The sequence below is a fragment of the Caretta caretta genome, chromosome 17 (assembly GCF_965140235.1).
Source record: "Caretta caretta isolate rCarCar2 chromosome 17, rCarCar1.hap1, whole genome shotgun sequence".
Taxonomy (NCBI): Eukaryota; Metazoa; Chordata; order Testudines; family Cheloniidae; genus Caretta; species Caretta caretta.
In genome coordinates this window covers 6,704,656-6,726,069 of record NC_134222.1, presented here as the reverse complement: position 1 = coordinate 6,726,069, position 21,414 = coordinate 6,704,656, and the positions used below count along the sequence as shown (strand labels likewise).

Here is a 21,414-nt window from a genome sequence, read left to right as displayed (position 1 = left end):
GGGGGAGAGCAGAAGACACATTTTTCCATCCCCTTCTTTGGCTTCTTCCCATCTACCTGGAGAGAGACCCAGCTTTTTGCTAACGACTGTGTGTTGAGAAGGTGATCAGCCAGACCAGCTCATTCTCTAGTCTCTTAAAGAGGTGTCCAGGTATGCCTTCTCTCTCCTAATTCAGTCTTGGGGTGACACGGCAGGCACCCTTCCATACTTTTTTTTTTTAAGGGTAGCCAGTAGATTCCTCTCTTTATCTCGTGAGACCATATTTTCTGCTATTTCAGCACATATGGTTCTCATCATGGCTGGAGAAGGGAAAGGCAAGAACTTCATTTCAGAACTTCATCAAAAGTTTGGTTCAAATTTGGATCTAAAATTGTTTGAATCGAAGGAACTGTTATGTTATTCAAACAATATTTTCCATTTAATTATTGATTACCAGGGTATTTGCATATCAGTAGAAGCTTTGGTTCTTTCAAATATTCCTGCTTCTCCTTCCAGAGTCTTAATTTGGAAACATTTAAATTTTTATGTCAACTTATTGTTCATTTTGTGAGAAATAACAATACATCATTTTGACAGGTTTCAGAGTAACAGCCGTGTTAGTCTGTATTTGCAAAAAGAAAAGGAGTTCTTGTGGCACCTTAGAGACTAACCAATTTATTTGAGCATGAGCTTTCGTGAGCTACAGCTCACTTCATCGGATGCATACCGTGCACGAAAGCTCATGCTCAAATAAATTGGTTAGTCTCTAAGGTGCCACAAGTACTCCTTTTCTTTTTGTGAATACATCATTTTATCACTAAAAGGAAATAAGACCTTGTTAAAACTAAACAGCTCAACTGTCATTGAGTTTTAATTTTAACCCATTTTAATTTTCTCAGCTAATTAAAGGTGTGGTTTTTTTTAGATTAAACAGTGGATGAGTACATACATTTTTTTTTTTTTTAATTAAAATGACTGTTTATATTTGAAGGTGAACAGGTTTTTTTAAGAGTCTAATTGCAGTACGCAAAGTTTGAGGTTTTACATTTAAATGTGCAACTTGTTTACAAGAAAACATTGAAACAGTGGATTTCATTTTTAGGAAAACATCATGTGTTCACTCACTACTGATTCCCATCAATAATGAAGAAAACTGAAAAGTGAAAACTCATACATTTATTTAAATTTAAACCTCTTTTGATGGTCTGCCTAATGTCTAACATCAAATTATAAACCAAGTTTTCTTGTCACCTAATAACTGCTTTAGTTGATTCTTTCTTGGTGTCTCTTAATCCCAAGGTGGTAAAGTGATTTAGCAAAAACTGCATCTGTTTTCTCTTGATACCTGATAACTTCTTAATGAGTACTAACAGCTTATGTGAGAGCAAGGCCATTAGCACTAATGGATAGGGAGGACAGCTGATATGGCATGGGAAAGGTTAAAGATTACCAGGGAAGTTTTTGCGAATATACACATAGCACAAGGGAATAAGCACCGTAATGGTTTTGCACTGATATTTATGTACTAATGGACTGGGCCAAATCTTTGTACACCTATTACTTTTCAGACGTCTTGCAGTCACAATCTGGTATAACATATGACAGTAGTTCAGTTTGTTAGATAAGCATGCTATGTGTTTCATAGAAAGACTTAAATAGTGTGCTTGTCACTATATATAATCTAACTAGATATAATATTGCAGTTACTTTCTTAAGAGGCTCATTCTAACCTGTTCTTGTCACATAATCTTTCTATGTATTTTACTGAATCTGTAATGCTTACATTTTCTGTCTGCATAAAATACCGCTGCATTAGTGTATGCTCTTAGTTACAAATGTATGTTGCATCAGTATTGGTCAGTTTTTTCTGAAGGCCTATGTGTTGTAACACAGTATTGTGGTATTAACTTTTAGGTCTTTCCCTTCAGATACCGTTATTTGTTTTGTTGTATATTATTTTTTATCTTCTGGATGAAACATTAGCTGTTAAAGTTTGTTTTTTCTTATTCATTGATATGAGTATGAAAAGACAAGATAAGAAGCAAATAGCAGGATATAGTACTAAAGACTTCAAAACCAAAAGGCATTCCTTTGATAAAGGCATGGCTCAATTTTAAGTGGTAGCATCTCCATTAGCATTAATGGGGTAAGTACATCAACAGAGGCATCTCAGAGGTTAATCAGGCTTCCTGGCTAGAAATTGCCATCAATACAGTGTGGCGCCTAATTCTGTTGGTCCTTCAGAGGCTTTCCTGACAACACACTACCAGACTTTGTGTAAGTCATTTCCTATGAATTATTAAAGCAAACGTTTGGCTGCTAATTGATGAACACTAATGTGTTTTCTAATCACTGCAGTTTGAGTTTTTAGCACTAAACAAAGCAGTTACAATTGATTTGTGGCTTATTCTTGGTTTCAGTTTGTGATCTGTATCTTTTTTTTTTTCCTTTTCAATTTAGCAGGCAGCTTTGCTTGTCATTTTAGTTAAGAATTTGTTTGTTACAATGTCATTTTGTTCTTAAACACCTATTATATTTATTTATCAGAGCGGTCCTCGTCCAAGGAAAGACATTTCAGAGTTGTAGCTGTTTTTTTTTTTTTTTTTTTTTTAAGCCATCTCTCCCAAACTGTCCTGTTCCATCCCCACCTGCAGAAAAAAAGTTAGTAAAGTATAAAACCCAGTGGAAGGGATAAATTTTCAAAGCAGTGCCTAAGAAACATGAACAGTAAGTCCCATTACTGGTAGTGGGATTTGTGTGATCTGCTGGAAAGTCTTCCTTCCCACCACTTTGAAGATGTAGGCTTTTAATGTTACTGGTTTTGGGTCTCCTATTCAAATGATATTAGAACTCCAAAAGGTGAATTCTTGAGAAATAAATGACTATCCCTGTTATATCCATCAAGGGCCACATCCTTCCTGTCTTACTCATCTGGATACCATTGCCTTCAGTGGGACTATTAATATATGAGTAAGTCAAGCATGATTTGGTCCTAAGTAAATATTTCTCTACGTAGTGGGAATGGGCGATGGGATGGATCACTTTGTTTACCTGTTCTGTTCATTCCCTCTGAGGCACCTGGCGTTGGCCACTGTCGGAAGACAGGATACTGGGCTAGATGGACCTTTTGGTCTGACCCAGTAGGGTCGTTCTTATGTAGTGAATGTGTAATGCTTTTATTCCTCTCACTGCAGCTACAACATACATTTTGTTCCCTGTTACCATCTCTGAGGTGACGTATCAAATGAAATGAAGGATAAGCTTTGTATATTTCTGTAGTTCATGATCATGGAGGAGCCCGGTCATGTGGCAATAGAAATGTGAGCTGTGCACACACATCTCTGCCCTTCTTTCAAAGGGTTCTGTGCACCTGTCCCCTTTTACTATAATATCAATGTATTGTAATGCTTTCAACTGTAGTGGCTTTTGCTCAGTACCTCCAGGAACAAACAAATAAAAATGTTAGTTTTAAAAAGAAAAAAATTAACATAATAATGTCTAAAGACATTACAGTGAATACTTCTCTTCTTTTTATCAATGTTTTTGAAGCCGTTAGCTAAAATATGTGAAATTACATTTTATTTTCCAAAGAAAACTAGTTCACGAGATAGATCAAACTCTATTGGTAGCTTGCTAAGCCTTTTAAATAGAATGTTATTACATTTAGCATCTCACACAATTAGTATGTCAGTTATAAAAACCCATTTAATTTGTTTTATGTGTTTTTTGATGTATGGTGATGAGCAATCTAGTCACCACATTCATTGTGCTGTGAGAGAAATTTCAATGCAGATCTGAAAAACAGCCCTAAAACTGTATTTATTGGTTCTCTTTCTTTCTATAGACGATAAAGACTGGACTTACAATGGTTGGGAAAGTGGTTACACAGCTGACAGGGACATTGCCTTCAGGAGCAACTGAAGAAGAGATTTTAGTTCATAGCAATACTCGTCGAAGTCCTCTGGTGCCTGGGATCATCACCGTTATTGATACGGAGACAGTTGGAGAAGGGCAGGTAATACAACTTGCAAAGAAACAAAAAGAGTATCAGTGTCACAAGACTTTAGAATTAAAAATGCATTATGTGCGTTTACATTTCCAAATGAAAAATATAACCATGAATTTTATCAGGTCAAGCAAATTTACAGATGCACATTGTTATGGCTTAGGAAGTGCTATTTGGGACTGAATTTAAGCCAGCATGAATATAGCCTGTAGTGCGCATTTACATGACATTTTGACAACATCAAGTGTGAAGTGTCACTTTCTGTCCCTCTAACACTTGCTCAAAAGTGATGTTGATTTATGCTGACCAGTTGTATGTGGGTATGGTCTGATTACATTTATTAATACATAATGTAGCAGGAAATTTTGACACTGCTCTAGAAATATGGTGAATTGTTTGATATGGTGTAAAATAGTAATAACTGGGAGACTATGATTAGCTAAGAAAATGAGAACTTGGGTAGAAAGTCTGTAATTACTCAACTTTTCAAAGCATAAATTTAAGTGAGTCCTAGTCTGCCATTTAATATTGTTTTTCTGACAGCATCGTTAATTTATAGAATACAATTGTACCATGTAAGATTATCTGTTTAAAAAACCCATATGTCAACCATTTAAAATGGAAACTAGTGTTTTAATTGAGTTTCTTTATAAAATAAAGGTGTCATAGGTTTCTTATTGATTTATTCAACTAATAGTTTATTTTTCAAGGGCCTGATTCTGGAAACTCTACTCATGCAAGACTCTAACTGGTTTAATTATTTGTGGCGGTTCCTCAAATTGAGTTTTTTCCATAATATATTTGTCAACATTTGCTGAATTAAAAACAAAACCAACAACGACCTGCCCTTATTCCTTCCTATTTCTCCCAACCCCCAAAGGGCCCACACTAAAGTTTAGGATGTACTGTGTGTACAGCTTTGTTATCTTGGTAAGATATTTAAAAATAAAAGAAAAAGTCATGTTAGGTATGTTTCCTAACTGACGATAAAATAAAATATTTTTCTTTCCAGGTTTATAATATGCTGTCTGATACTTTAATGTTTCCAAGAATTAATTTAAAGATAATCAAATCCATATAGTGTTGCCAGTGATTTGATATAGAAGCCCCTTCTCTCCTAAAAACAAAATAATACAAAACCAGCAGAAAATAGAAAATAACACTATTTTATTTGATTTTACAAGATTCTGTTAGGAAAATCAAAAAGAAAAGGAGTACTTGTGGCACCTCAGGGACTAACCAATTTATCTGAGCATAAGCTTTCGTGAGCTACAGCTCACTGCATCTGATGAAGTGAGCTGTAGCTCACGAAAGCTTATGCGCAAATAAATTGGTTAGTCTCTAAGGTGCCACAAGTACTCCTTTTCTTTTTGCGAATACAGACTAACACGGCTGTTACTCTGAAACCTGTTAGTAAAATAAAGCTGCTGGCCTTTGGGGTTCATTTTTGTTTCCTGGAAAATTTTCTGTTGCCTTTTCTTAGAAAGCCAGAAAAAAAGAAAAATTCTACTTCATAAATTTCTCATGAAGCCTTGTTTAATGCAGTCATTATTTCTGATGTTCTTGTCTGTGCATTAACTATTCTGCATTAGAAATAAAATGATTTATCTTAGGTTTTTAAGTCTTGTTGTTGGTTTAGAGGTTTTTATGAACTTGTCCTCTGACCTTACCAGTAGTAGGGAGTAATCAAACTTAAAGGACACTGTGGAAAAGTAGTTATAAAAATGGTAACAGTTGCCTTGCCCAAGTAACACTACAATATCATAAATAAGCCACTATTGCTCGTGAAACAATTGTGTTTTTTGTCTTAAACCCTGAAGTGTCAGGTTTTGAGGTAGACACTATTCTTAGATCATTTGAATCCAGAAATAACTTTCTGGTGTTTGTATTTTTGTCACCTGGGATATGTAAACAGTACTGGGGTTGATAATTTATTTTCAGTGTGGAGCTGGCTCTCAGAATTTTCTGCATGGGTTTTTCTAATACGGGGAACCCCACCCCCCACAGAGGGCCTTTTTATAACTTCAGGGAAAGGTCTAGGTCTATCAATGAAGAAGCATGATCAACAAAAATCTGGGAGATAGTTTTAATTTTTTATGTGGCCTAGAAAATGTTGGTTGTTGTACAACACTGCCTCTGTAGGGCACTTTCCTGTGTAAGGTGTGTGACGTGCAGTTGTGTCCCTTCTGAGTCATTGCTAGATGCTACCCTCCTTCTCTGTTTCCCCCATCATTCAATTGAATCAGCAGATTTTGTGCATGATCCTGGCTTGAACATGGCAGATTCCAGTTCTCCTGGCTGCATGAATTAACTAGTTCCAGTGCAGGGGTGTGGGAATAAGAGTCAGTTGGTAGGAGGCTGGGAATGCTCCTGCTCTCTCACACTGATGGGATCGGGTACGTCTGGAGGAGGTGACCGGTTACTGTTTAGATGATGTAGGATCCATCTGCACTACCTCCACAGAATGGGTAGTTTTCATAGCATAATTGATTCAGGCTCCAGTTAGGAAGTCACTTAAGCAAATGCCTGACTTTAAGTGTGTGAGTAGTCTCACTGAAGTAAATAGGACTGCTCACATGCTTAAAGGTATTAGAGAGACTAGATGGGTGAGGTAATGTCTTTTATTGGACCAACTACTGTTGGTCAGAGAGATCTGAAGAAGAGCAATGTGTAGCTCAAAGGCTTGTCTCTCTCTCACCAACAGAAGTTGGTGCAATAAAAGATATTACCTCACCCACCTTGTCTCTCCCATACCCTAGGACTGACATGGCTACAACTGCACTGCCTTCTTAAAGGTAGGCACATGGTTAATCACCTTGCTCGATTGCTGCCTATATGACTACCTGAGCTGGGTTGATCCTTGCTCATTATATTTAATGTCTGGAAGGAAATGACCCCATCATCGCAAATTGGCTTGTCTGTAGTGTGTTTTACCCCACCTTCACACCTGCCCCATTCCTCAAACCTTTGTTGGGTTCACAACAGAGCTCAACAGAGGGGTTGAGCTGGATGGTTAATGTGGGTTACTAACAGGGTCTAATGTTAGCCCCATGCTCAGATGAAATAATTGTTCTACAGTTACAGGTCAAATTCCTTGTGTATTTTTATCTTTGCTTTCAAGGCACCGCTCCTGGCAGTGATTAAGCGGGCAGTGATAGGACATAGTTTCCACAGTATGCATCCGATGAAGTGAGCTGTAGCTCACGAAAGCTCATGCTCAAATAAATTGGTTTGTCTCTAAGGTGCCACAAGTACTCCTTTTCTTTTATCCAGATCTAGACTCATTCGGAGAAATGAAATGACAAAGTAGGTATGAGGCACCACTGGGTAGAATCCCTGACTCCTTTTAGGTGGAAAGGGAAGGATGAGGATTTGTGGTTTGGGCTATTACATCTCTGTTGAATTGGGATGGATGTGCTCAATGGTAGCTTGGGTCTTCCTAAATTGCATGGGAACCCACGGATTCCACATAAGTTTGTATTCTGGATTGAGTTAACCCTTTCCAGACACTGAAGCAAAGCCCTTTCATCCAGGGACCTGTGCGTTGGGGTGTGTGTGTGTCTTAAAGGATAGTCAAAAATAATAGCACCTCTAGTTTCAGGGACGTGGATGGGAGTCGGGTGCCCAACTTCAAATGGCTTTCAACTGGGCACCTAAATGCCCGTTGTGAATTCCAAAATCACCCTATTTATCCACGTAGCACTAACCCCACCTCTGATAAAGAACTTTGGGCATTGTATTATATAATGGAATGAAAACAATTACAGAGTAATAAAAATAATGAAATGACCTCTTTAAGAGAGAGATATGTAAAAACAAATGAGGTTTAAAAAGTGGAATAAAAAGCATAGGAAAGGAAGGTAATAAATATGTGGCCAGCAGTGGTTATCCTGCAAACACTTTTGAAAGGGAAAAAAGTAAGTAAAGGATTAAACGAAATAGGTGTCACTGGGGAGCTTGTTCTATACCGTGGGGCCTACAACAGCAGAATGTGTGATTGTTGACTTTGGATATGACAGTATAAACCCTAACTTGGAGGTGTGTGTGATATGAAGATTTACCTGCCGAAATTAGGGTTAAGAAGCATGTATTGAACATAGTTAGGCCAGAAGTGTTAGAATTTTAAACGGACATTATTCTCTCTCTTTTTAAAATTCAGTTTACCCTTTTATAGGCAGCCAGTGTAAAGAATGCAAGATAGCACTCAGTGCATTTTATGAGATACGATATTAACATAATATTGCTTAATTTGAAACATTTATTAACTTTATACAGAAATATACACACATTTGTACACCGAAGAAATCTTTGAATTTAACCACACAGAGATGTAATGTTGTAAATCTCTGGGGAAAATATTTTTGGTAAATCTTATTAATGTAGATATATTAGTGAAGTCTCACATGTGGCAGTTGTTTATGTGCTAGTTCCTTCTTTTAAAAACAGTAGTACTCTGAGAGAGTTTTTAACTGTAGTGTCGTTAAAAGAAAAGTGTAGAAATGTTGAATTATTGGATTATTTGGATTATCTTTAAAAACTGAATAAAAATAATGATCAAGAACCCCAAGTAACTTTGTGGTCAACCAAAATATGTTACCACGGTCCATGTGCTTGTTTAAACGTTCTTTTAATGAAGTGTTACCAAACTTTTCAGTTAACTGCAGTGGCTATTTATTTGGATCTGTTAATTAGTTTAAATGGATAAAAACGAACCTATACAGATGTCCTCTTTTTTTCTCTAATTGGAAATAAATACAGAAACCTTTAGTGGTTTGAGTTTTATAGAAAAATTATTTTCTTTTGACCTTTGATTCTTTATTCTTAATTAATTCATCAACTAGGCCACCCACATTTAGTCTGAAATAATGACCTTTTTCAAAAGCCGGCAGTTTTGTGCCTGAATATAAATCTGTTAAACATCTAAGATTTAGTTGATTCTTAATGTTTTTGATAGAGTGATGTGATTAATGATATATCACTGAGTTACTCATTGATCATTCAAAACACATGAAAATATTTGAGGAAATTTTTTTAATGTTAACTTCGAAAAATTATAAGATATATAACATGTTTGTCTTTTTATGTTTTAAAATGTGATTGGTGTTTTTTTCCTGTTCCCTGTTAACTTTTTATTGCATTAAAGAGGAATTCTTTACACACACACACCAAAAAAAAAAAAAAAGGCAGACTGCTGCAGTTCCATAAGTTCATTTCCATTTGGTAAGGAGCTGATAACAATTGAACCAAATAAAGATGCTTCTCAAGTATCAAGAATCATTTATGGTAAAACAAAAGGCTTAAAGAATAAAGGGTATTCAACAGTAAAACTTTAACGGCATACGCAATTCCATTGGTTATTAATCCCTGTACTTTTACTTACGACAAAGTACAATTTTCACAAAAGTTAATTCAATATTCTAACACTCAGAATATATTTCACTTTTTATATCTACATGGATTACAGATATATATAGATATATATGATAATGTAAATAAAAATAAAATATAGCAACAGGATTCCCTCAGAGCATAATACTGTCTGCCTTACTTTTATTAAAGGGGATCTGCTTTTTGTCAAGAAGACATTTTTGTCTCAGATAAACGGTTCAGGCTGAGCGCAAGGCTGTTTTGAGTTTATGCTGGATTCTATTAAAAGGAGAGCAGTAGTTAATGCCACAGATTTATCACTTTTAGCCCTTTTCCACTGATGTTTGACCTTAGCTATAATGGTTTTGGGGTTTTTTTGCACATACATCTTAGGACCTGAAGCTGACAATGCACTGACTTTAGCTATTTAAATCCACTGAGACTTTAATGAAGATATTTTTGTATGTGCAATAGTTATAGAATATTTTATTCTTCATATTTCTGTTGCTAAATTGATTAGTTTGATCCCATCATCATAAAAATCATTCTTTCTTAATTGTATTAAGAATAAGACCAACTTGATTCAATTTGTGTCCATTTTTATTTGTGTTACTTTCATATTTTGTTTAAAAGCATGTCTCCACTGGGGTAAGACGTGTAATTTAAAGATTAAAATAATTGAAGTCACAATTGTCAATGGCTTCTGTTCAACAACATGGAATATACTAAAAATGAAGTAAAACGCAAATTAGGAATAAAAGGCTTTAGTTTAAACTCTCTCTCTTTCCTTCAAAGCAAACATTGTATTCTAATAACAAGTGTAATGATTCCTGTTGGTTTTTTGTCTGTTTTTCTGTTTAAAGAAGATAATGACTACTTTATTAGTCTTTTATTGCTTAGTGTTTTGTTGAACTTCAATGTAGTCAGCTTGATAGAGCTATAGCAGTGACTCATCATGTTCAATTAAGCACTGGGTAGAGCTGCTTCTTTTGAAAATCTCATTGCAGCTATCTGGCTGAGGTGCTGGCTGGGCATCTCAGATAAGATGAGTGGTGATTTTCAGGGTCTCGACAGAAAAGGCCTAATGTTATTTTTGTGGAATTCTTAATTTCTGATGATAGGGAAATATGTAAGGAAGATATTTGAGTAACCTTGTGATACTGAGTTACCAGGCATTTGCGAGGACAGTGGCCGGATTTATGAGCCTATTACTAAAAGTGACTTTGTCATGGTGTTTTAATCTTAGCACCAAAAGGAGTGTGTTTAAATCACTGCCATGGAGTTTGAAAAAGTTCCAGCATGAAAATACGGGGTTGGGGGCTTCCCCACTCTGGCAGCAGCTGAAAACATCCTTATGCAATTTGTGCCATCCTTTCCCAAGAAAGGATTCTCACTTCCGCCCTTCTTAGTTGCACATAGTCTGAACTGGTGGAAAGGGACGGCGTCAATGTTGATTTAACGTACCTCCCAATCACCATGGATAATTCTCAACCCACTCCAGCCCCTCCAGTACCCTTGCAGAAAATTTCTTTCATTTCAGCATCAGCGTAAAGTGTCCCCATCCCATCTTCTGTGAAGTCTATCTAGAAGAATCCCCTGTGGTCTGAATACCTTCTTCATTGCCTCAGTGCAGCAGCTTTCAGCCTTGTTCTGGAAATGAAAATTGTGCAATTTGTACTGTTACAGGGGTATAGTTAAAGACACCTTCATATTAGTATTGTTGTGTTCACACTAGGGGCAATAGATCAATAAAAAATTGCATCTAACTGAAAACGTTACATGGGGTACAAAATCTGTAGGAAGAGTAGGCATTCATATTTTTCCTTGCTTTGAAAGGACCACAGCCTAGAGTTCATTGCTGGGCTCTTCTCTCGCTGACAAGACTGATCATCGGGTCAGCGGGGGAGAACCCTCAGCCTCTTCCTTCCATTGTAGTGTAGAGATGGTAGAGATGATATTGAGATGTGAAAAAGGCCTCTCCCTAGCTTACCACAGCAACTGCCCAGTCAGACATGCAAGAAGGGGAAAAACAGTAAAAGTTTCAGGTACACCCAGAAGATTTTTAAATATAAGTAAGTGATGAACAAAACACTGTCCATTTCAGGTCCTTGCTAACCTCCCTCCTGTATTCCAGTGTAATTCCCTTTGTTATGTTGACTTTAAAAACATGAGGGATGTGTCTTTAATTTCATATTTCCCCACATTGGCAGGTATGTGAGGTCGCTAACTCCATTTTCTTAGTGGCTGCCATGGTAGGGAGTGAAAAGTATTTGATGGAAAGACAGTGTGGGGCTGAGAGCCATGAGAGTTGGAGGATCACTTGTAGGAGCTCTCCACCTCCTGTTAATTTCTGTATTTTTGAGTCACAAAGATTTGAGTTCTTACTCTCTTTAGCTAAACATGAGACACTGACATTGCCATTTGAATAAGACAGCTTTCCAAAGAGTCAGACTCTCTAGCATTTTGGGGTTTGCACGGTCTTCAAGGCCTGTTATGTGTTTCTGAATGTAGAAAGGAGACAATAGAAATCAATTTGTTCTTATTCCTTTAAAAAAATCACAAACAGTGGCATAGTAAATCCAAGTGAAAAGATTAAAAGGTAGTTCATTTGTTATGTTTGTAGGTCAGCTTTGTATGAAGAACCGGAGATTATTAGAAAACTGATATTAAATCACTCACAAATTACGCCCTTCCAGGAAGAGCATTTTAAGTAGCTGAAAAACAGTTTTAAAATTTGAACTCCATTCGCTCAACCTATGAATGGTAAATTTTTGGCATTATGCTGTACTCAAATTAGGGTGCCTAAAGCGTTTCACAATGCCTAAAGATCCTGTGGAATCCCTATTTGTCATGATACTTTTAGACTAAAAGTGTTTGCGTTTTCCTAACAGCCAGACTGTTCTTTGACCATTGTACAGAGATTTTTGTTTTAGAGATAATCATCTCGGTGCAACTTTCATTGCTTTAAAAGGAACCCACACTGAATTAATCATGTTTGCTGTCTGTATAAAAATTTGCACATGCAACAGATCAGATAATGTACATTAACTTGTTTTAACTGTGCTTTTAGATGAATACTGATATCTACAAATTTCAGGTTAACAAAAACTTGGTGTAACATGACTGGATGTAAAAATCTGCTGTTTCGTGTGTGATACTAGCTTAGGGTGCAACTGCTATCTTTAATTATGATGAGGAGGCCTAGGGTAAGAATACATAAAAGTGGAAGCTGTGAAAAGATGATATATAGGAGTTATTCAGTGCAGCTTATATAGGCTGCGAAAAGGAATGCTGTTTCTTTGAAATGCTCTTAGGAAGATCTCCAGACCCTTTTCTTAGTGGTTCTGGAATCAGTACGGAATGCTGACAACGGAAAGCAAAACCATAATTGTCTGTATATGACAGTGCCAAGTAGTTTGAACGTTTAAAATAAGTCGGGCGCAGGCCTCCTCATCTCTATTACATGACTTCTTTAAACATTTTAAGATGATTTCTCATTTCATCCAATGACTGTTAAGAAAAGGAAGTTTTAAATGCTCAAAAGTGTTTTGGAACACAAGAGACAAATTATTAGAAACTTGGAAGAAATAATTTTACACTACCTTATTAAGAAAACTGGAACCTTGCTTATTTAGTGTAGATGCCATTCACTTAATATGGGTTACATTGTTAATAAATTGTCAAATGTTTTTCATTAATAATCTTTTGGGATTATTTTGTTTTGTTCTGAGTTTTCCATATTTAACTAGAATCATAGAAACGTAGGCCAGGAAGTGATATTTAGAGGTCATCTGGTCCAGCCCCCTGGACTGAGACAGGACCATTCCTGACAGGGGTTGATCTAACCTGTTCTTAAAAACCTCCAGTGAAGGGGATTTCACAGTCTCCCTTGGAAACCTATTCAGTGCTTAACGATTGTCAATAACTAAGTTTTTATAAGGGAGTTGTTTCAATATACACACTCAACCTTCCTCTTCTGTGTGCTAGGGTGTCTGGACCACATTACTTCCTTGTCATTCAAACCACAATGCTTATAGATGGGAACAACAGAACATTGAAAACCAAGGATCATGGGCCAAAGTAGATACTTTCTACTCTGTACTTTGATATTTTAAACTGGTTTCAGGTAAACAAGATTATAATAAAACAATGGGAACATATTGTAGTGAAGTGTCCTGGACTACCAGGAAGATGGATTAGATGACCTAACAGACGTGTTCAATCTTTATTTTTTCCCTTTGTATAAGCAGTCTTTTTTCCTACTTGCAGACAGTTCTGCTACGTATACTTTAAATATTACAAAGGAAAAGGTTTTCCTGTGTCATGATTAAGTGACACCTTCCGCTTTTTAGGTTGCATTTGTGCTACCTGTTTTTTCTGTCATTTTTTGTTTTGTCTTGCTAGAAAAATTATTTCTTGTTTACACTTAAGGAATTATGTATGCTTTTTGGCTGAAATTGTCCCTCATCAATCCCTCTTGGACTAGCTCAAACAAATTGACTTTGTGCAGGACAAAGTCCACCTACCAACCTGAAGAAAAGTGAGATAATTCCACAGCTTCTGTACAGCTTCTTCTTGAGTCCCTGAGATGGAACAGGAGATTCTATTCTGAAGTCAAAAGAACGAGGAGTAGTTGTGGCACCTTAGAGACTAACAAATGTTTTCTGAAGTAGAAAGTTGACCCCACTGGATCCTCCTAATCATAGACCTACTGGCAACAACCCTGCCTCAACCTGCAGCAATCTAGACATGGAGCCTAGCTTCATAATACCCAGGGTACAGAGTCCTGCACAAACCTGCGCTGTACCCACCAACACTTCATGCAGCAGAGCAGCAGTAGTATTCTATCTGTAAGCGATAAGTAAAAGGGACTCCCCGGGACTCCCGTAGTATGTCCAGTTTTTGTAGTCTGCAGTATGGGAGCTGTACGCTTTAAAAATCACTCCATGTCATCTACAAAATAGTGCAGAAAATTGTGCAATTGTCTGGATGTTTCCTATAGTTTTTACACATATTAATATTTCTAATTCCTGCTAGTATGTATCTTTTGTAAAATGGATATTCAAGTGTTAGTAATCCCGGCATGAATTTCCACTGCTTATGAAGAGGCCTGTTGGATTTCTACTCTTCAGGCAGTCATTAACAGAATCTTCAAAATTCTGCAGAGAAGTGCAGAAATGAGTGGGTGTTGAATGACTGTGCAACTTTGTACCATACAGCAACACCTAACCTTTCTTTGTTTCAATTAATATTATGCAGGTGATCGTTAGCGAGGATTCTGACAGCAACGGTATTGTGGCCCACTTCCCTGCCCACGAAAAGCCTATATGCTGCATGGCTTTTAACCCCAGTGGTAAGTTCTTTTACCATCGTTAATTTTGTATCATATTGCATGTGAAGAGTAAAAAATGTGGTTCATGTGTATTATGTTTCTTTCAGGGAATTAAAAATTACATCAGTCTTTTAGTAGTCCAGTGTGGTACATGCACATGATGACTTTAGTAAACGTTGGCATCTGAACTCTTTTAGTTGACTGTTGAATATCAGTTGACAGAGACTGCAGTTAATTTGTCTTTTCTGGCACTTTCAGCCTCAAACAGCTATAATGCATGAAGGAACAATATGACTAATATCTGTAGTAGTAGATATAGCTGAAATACTAAGAGAAGTTAATTAATTATGTTTCCTAATACACTTTCCTTCCAGAAGTTAGGGACCATAGCTTTCCTAAAATATTTCTTCATCCTAGATTTGAGAATAAAATGGGTAATTTCAATTAAACAAATATTTTTAAGGTAACTTGTGGTGACAAAAGATGTTTTGTTGACATGTAACTCAGGATTCTGCCCTTCCCTTTCTTTGGAGTGCTGTGAGCCGTGATCTGAAAATATTTTAAAAACCTCAAAGAAAGCACCTTTTCCCCTCCTTCCTCTTTGCAGATGAAGAATGGTTGTGGGCAGGTGAGATGCATCCTGTTAGTGAATCTTGTCCAGTTGACAAGTAGTATGTTTATTAGTCTTCTTAAGACAGAGAAATAACTTTTTGATTGACTGCACAGTGGTCAGTAAAAGGGCTAGGGAATCAGCATCTTCCGCTTGCCTAAATTAATGAGTTCTAAAACGTCGTAAATGCCCTGAAGATCTTGGGGATGAAGTCACATTTCAAAGAACTAAAACTGAATGTATGTCATGTATATCTTCACTTGTGGTGACCAGTCAGACTGATTTTGACATCCCATCTGTTATGTCAAAACTCCTTAATAGTAGTGTGCGGTTCAAAGCATCCCTACTATTAGTGCTTTTGACATAAAAAGCTGTATTCTTATCTCATAGTTTGGGGATTTTACATGTAACTCTCTGTGCATTAAGGTGAGAATGTACTCTGTAAATTCCAGAATGGTGATATTTCGGTACTGTTCTCAGTCTTGCGTGTTCGGTACAAAAAATAATACTTAGAGTGTGGGTGGTGCTGACAAATTGAAATAGTTCTTTGGGATGCAATAACCATTCGTTAAATACCCTTTAAAAAGGGAAATGGTGTAAATTAGAGAAAAGGAAAATATTTATGTAACAACAGATTTTGTATTACTTTTATAGATGGAGATATGAATTTGCATATATATTAGAATGTCTCAGCTTTTTTTCTCTTTGTTTGATCATGCACTGAAATTATAATCTTTTGTCTATGATACAACATCCTGTTTCCATGGATCTCCTAGTTGAACAAGACACTTTGTGGGGAAAACATCATTTTCTAAACACAAGTATTTTCTGTCCACACTGGGCGAAAGACGTGAGGCCATGGTGTGGTTTAATTAGGCTGCAACTTCATTCATTTATAATATCTGGGAGTACCCAGCAACAGATCGTACAGAGGTGTGAAGAAGAGGTTGGCTCCCTGCTGATCTGGATGTAGAAGCCCCAAACCCCCTTCCTCAGCTCCCTTAAAGGGGGCTACGAAAAGGAGGAGGTGTTGGCTTCTCGCTGATGAGACTTAGGAGCCCCCCTTATTCAGCTCCCGTAAGGGATGTTTTCCTTAAAATTCTTTTCCATTCCATATTATCTGATAATCATATCCCTTCCAGACAGAGTACCTGCACTGGGCATCTGCCACAAGGAGGTGCCAGCAAAATCCTTGGATAGCTTCCTCCCACCCATGATGGGTTCCAAGATAGCCACAGATTCCTTCCTCTTTTTTTTTTTTTAAACCCAGGGTGAACTATATCTGCATCTGGTTTCTGTTTCCAGGCTGCCAAAGAGTGCACAAGCTGGACAAAGACCCACTCACATTAAGGTTGCGGTGGGCACATTGTTGACTGTTTGCTGTGTGTCATGAAACTCTTGTGAAAATGGATGACCCATGGCAAGGTATTAAATCATGCTGCTCAGCCTGCGTTTTTCCAGTGAAGTTCAGAAAAGATTGAAAATTATTACTTCAGCTCCATACACAGTGAAATTATCACTTAAACCAATAAGCTGGATTCTCTATTTAATATCCAGATTGGGTTATATTTGATGTCAGCACTGTAAATGACATCATTTTAACCCTTTACATAAGTGGCATGTTGCCATTCAGACTGGTATTTTTGCAAAGCATAATGAAAACAAGAAGTGGCTTTTGCTACCAGGTTTTTCTACTGGCTATTCTATAACTATATAATCCATTAATTACCCCTGATATTATATTCTGAAACATCATACCAATATCTAATGGCTAAATTTCACTAACCAGTGGAATTGATGGACACTGAACCTTTTTACATTTAGATTTGTGGCTAATCAAATAGCAATTTATATTCATTGTTTCTTTGTAGCAATACACTCGTGAAAATATTTTGCAGGTATTCAGTTTTCAAAAGTAATTTAAGCATTGTGAATCACAGGTCCAGAATTATTGTTCAGCTCTTCAGAGTACCTGATAAATAAATGTAATAATGCACCAAAAGTCAAAACATGCAGGAAGATTGATAAGTTACATTAACACAGTTTCTATGCAACAAAAGCTGATCGAGTTAAGCAGCATAGCCCCCTTAAGCAATCATTAAACGAACCAGATTGTCAATAGAATGTATTTGTGATATGACAAAGATACTCACTTGAAATATTTCTAATGCACTCCTTTGTACTGAACATAGGACCAGTTTGTGATGATTTAATCAAAAGCGATACAACAACATTACAACACTTAGAAATGTCACACTGTAAAAATAGCTGTTAGATGGGGATAGCGTTAAGTTTCGCTTCACTATAGAACAAAGATTACAAAAAGGCCCTACAAAGAGGAGGAGAAGAGGGAAGTACTGATGTCAGCGTGATATTTGGCCTAAAACTTTTGTTTTTTATTTAAAAAGAAAAAAATGTACTGCACCTTTAGCTCCCTAGCCGTGTTAAATCTCATTATGGGCCTGATCCAAAGTCTATTGAAAACAATGGGCGGACTCCCTAGAGTGCACTGGGTTTTGGATCAGGCCCCATAAGCTTGTCTGTTGCTGACTGGCCTTTGCCAATGTGATATTTTTTTAAGACTGAGGCAAATCTTTTTCTTTTTCTTTTTCTTTCTCTTTTTCTCTTTTTCTTTTTGCATTAAGACATGCTGAAAAAATACATCTTTTCCCATTTGTACAAATTGCCATGCTTTCTTCAGGCAGGTAACTCAAAAACAGCTGACCTTTGAAACGGAAAACCTGGCATATAATTAGTGTTTATTTTGGACTAGATCCATGACCAAGTTTGAAAAAAGTAATTGCTTGGATAATAAAATAATAAGCAGTTGAATCAGCACTTCTCAGTGTGCTGAGTGGGCGGCTTAGATTTTTAACAGAATCTGAAATATCCCAGTACACGTCTCCCTGGAGCATCCTGGCAGTAACAGGCTGCTGCTGGAGCAGTTGGTATTATGAATGTCTTATTCTAAAACAGGCAGCTAATCCTGATTAAAAACTGCCTTAATAACAGGGACTGATAAAAATCGTGGGAACACAAATTGCAAAGTCTGACAATGTACGGTGTCTTCACAATTTTTTGCCTAATTCAGAAAATGCTATGCTTTAATTTAACAAAAAATTAAATTGCATATAGTTGTGTGTGTGTGTTTGCCTTACAACTGGAAACTCCATGACCCTGGGGTTTGACCAACAGAACCCCTAGATTTGCTGGAATTTGACAAAATCCAGGGCCATTTATAGACTGTCCTTGCCTTTCTGCTTTACATTTTTTAAGATAAATAGATTAATTTTGAAGTATGGAAGCAGTTCAGTAAAAGTAAAAAGAATGGATATCTCCTACCTGTCTAATGGTGATTTCATCTTTGGGAATAATCAGTAAAGGGCATCAAGACAGATATACACCAAATACTGAATTAAAATGAACTTATCATTATAGTTATTTTCCCCTGAAAGAACATTGTGTTGTAATGCAAACGAAGAAGATTTAAGCCCATTTTACAGGCTTTCTTTGCCATTTGTGATAGCCAACAGACAGATTTCTTATACAGTACTCTTGTTCTGTTTTTGGATGGGAGTTTAGTTAAACTTACCCCAGGTTTCACATGCAGGTCTCTAGCCATTATGCTGTGGGCTTGTTTGCAAACTGAAAATTATTTACTCTTTGTAGGTAGAATTTGTATGAGTATTCTGCATATCCATTTTATATCGAAAACTGATATAATTTTCATAAATGTTACTAGATTTTACTATCAAAATCACCAATTTTATTTATATTGTGCCAAACATGTTGGTCAGTACTTTTGAGACTGAAATAAAGATAAGAGCTTTGAAGAGCTCACATTCTGCTTTTAGACATCTGGTTTTGAATAAATTCAATAAACGTTATAAGTAATAATTCTACATTGCCAAGCGCCGTGACCTAGGTGCTGTGTGCAAGTATAAAATACACAGATATGAGTTCAGGGCATAGATTAGGCTGGTACCTAGCAGTATGGCGTATGGGCACCTCCTTCATGCTGCTGTCGTCTTCTCCACAGAATCAAAGCCTCGTTTTGTGTGGGGTGGAGCGATTGTTTGCAGTAAATAAAATTTCTAGCTGTTCTAGTTGCTGAGATTCTCCATTCACAAGGCTAAGGAAGCAGTGATGTCTGCTTGGGCTTGCAGAATGATAAGGTGTGATGTGCCCCACTAATGTCACTGGGTGTTAATTTACTTGGAAGATCTACACAATCCACTGTGAGTGACAGCTCATTTTGGTACCATGATTCAGTGGTCTTGGGAGAGTACTGCCACTTCCCCTGCCCTTTCTGCCCTCACCCAATCAAGGAGACAAGCTCAAGGAGCTTCAGAGGCCAGTAGGGCATCTAAGCCTCCTTGAACAATAGCTAAGCTAAGCTCAAGAAGTTCAGCAGGACTGACAAAGCTCACCAAAGGGAAGCCAAGACCAGTGAGCCATATGGAAATATTCAGACACCAGTAACTGGTATGTGTGCTGAGACCAGAGAGCTCACGTACGATCGTATTTTGAGAATCTGCACAAGTGCATTTCTGATGGGAAGAGCTTGGAAGAGTATATTTTTTTTCTCGCAGTTCAAGTCTCTGTCTGAATTGAAGACCTCCAACTGCAACTTAATTATTAGAACATTTCAACCTGTGACTAAATTGTGTGGTGATGTCAGGTAACAGTCTCCTTTCTTTCAGAGTGGTAGCTGTGTTAGTCTGTATCAGCAAAAAGAACGAGGAGTACTTGTGGCATTTTAGAGACTAGCACATTTATTTGAGCATAAGCTTTCATGGGCTAAAACCCACTTCATTGGATGCATACAGTGTAAAATACAGTAGGAAGATATATAGAGATATATATATACACAGACAGAGAACATGAGAAAATGGGTGTTGCCATACACACTATAATGAGAGTGATCAATTAAGGTGAGCTATTATCAGCAAAAAAAAACCCAAAAAACTTTTGTAGTGATAATCAGGAGGGCCCATTTCTGACAGTTGAGAAGAAGGTGAGAGTAACGGTAGTGGGGAAAATAAGCATGGGGAAATAGTTTTACTTTGTTTATTTGTGCTCCTTAAGAGAGCCTCTCCCTTATGAGGTTTTAGACGCTGTACAGTCAATATCACTTATGTCTACATGGTCACATCAGTGTAATCTTGGATGCCTTTACCATCTACCTGTGACTTCTTTTTTGAAGACTGTGACAAATTGGTGATCAGTCTGTGGTCTCCCATTCTGTGCATAAACAATGGCCCTCGGCCATCAGGTTAGGATCAGAGTCAGCATTAGCTAGACTTCCATATCATGCACAAGTCTCCATCAGTGATTGTACCAGTGATTTGGGCCTTTCTTTGCTTAGACTATGAAGACATGAATACTTGTGTGGAAATTTTGGTTGCACACAGCCAGTAATTTACTTCTCTGTTGTGTTGTGTACATGCAGGATTGCAGTTTAGGCAGCATGCAGGAACTTTCAAATGTAGTTAGGATAAAAATTCTCACAAGTCTTTTTTTACAGCAGGATTTTTCTTCTGTGAATTTCATGCAATGTGATGACATTGTGCAATAAGTTTTTGTTAGCAGGGATTAAGCTTTAAACTATCTTTTATAATGAAATATTTAAACAGGTACAAACAGTTTACAAAATGTCATGGTTATTACAGTACCATGGAAAAAAATGTTTGCTACATAATGTAAATTGACAAGAGCTCATTAAGTAAACTCTGTATCAAGGCGCCCTGGACTAAATTTTGGGAGGTCACAAACAGAAGGAATACACCATAGGGGGTTATTTAATTTAAGATGTTTACGAAAAAGCCTCCAAGATTTTAATGTGCTGACGATAGTCTGCCAGGGATTGTACTTGTGTGTAAGGTTTAAAACTGAGAGGGGGGAAAAAAGGATTATATGTTACCAAATAGAATTGATTGTTCCATGATAATCTGGACTCGACTAAACTAGAGATTGTCTAGACTAGAGACTGTAGGAGCCAGGCAAATGTCCCTCTTATTCATGAAGTTGCATTATTAGATACATTGTTACAATTTACATAGGAAAAAAGTCACCCAATTTAATGTCAGCAATAGCCTAGTAAAGCTAATTCTGTCTGTT

The 21,414-nt window shown here is 37.0% G+C and overlaps 1 protein-coding gene across 16 annotated transcripts in view; it reads left to right on the top strand.

Moving 5' to 3' along the window:
* Positions 1 to 21,414, top strand: part of BCAS3 (BCAS3 microtubule associated cell migration factor) — a 510,082-nt gene that overhangs the window by 112,327 nt on the left and 376,341 nt on the right. For 15 of the 16 annotated variants that reach the window (XR_012665315.1, XM_048824521.2, XM_048824529.2 and 12 more), the window contains 2 exons: positions 3,824 to 3,994; positions 14,612 to 14,705. Coding sequence is in view for 15 of the 16 variants with exons in the window: in XM_048824521.2 (XP_048680478.1) it covers positions 3,824 to 3,994; positions 14,612 to 14,705 (265 nt within the window). In the remaining variant the exon portion in view is untranslated. The remainder of the gene's footprint in view (positions 1 to 3,823; positions 3,995 to 14,611; positions 14,706 to 21,414) is intronic. The other variant, XM_048824531.2, reaches the window with a different exon arrangement.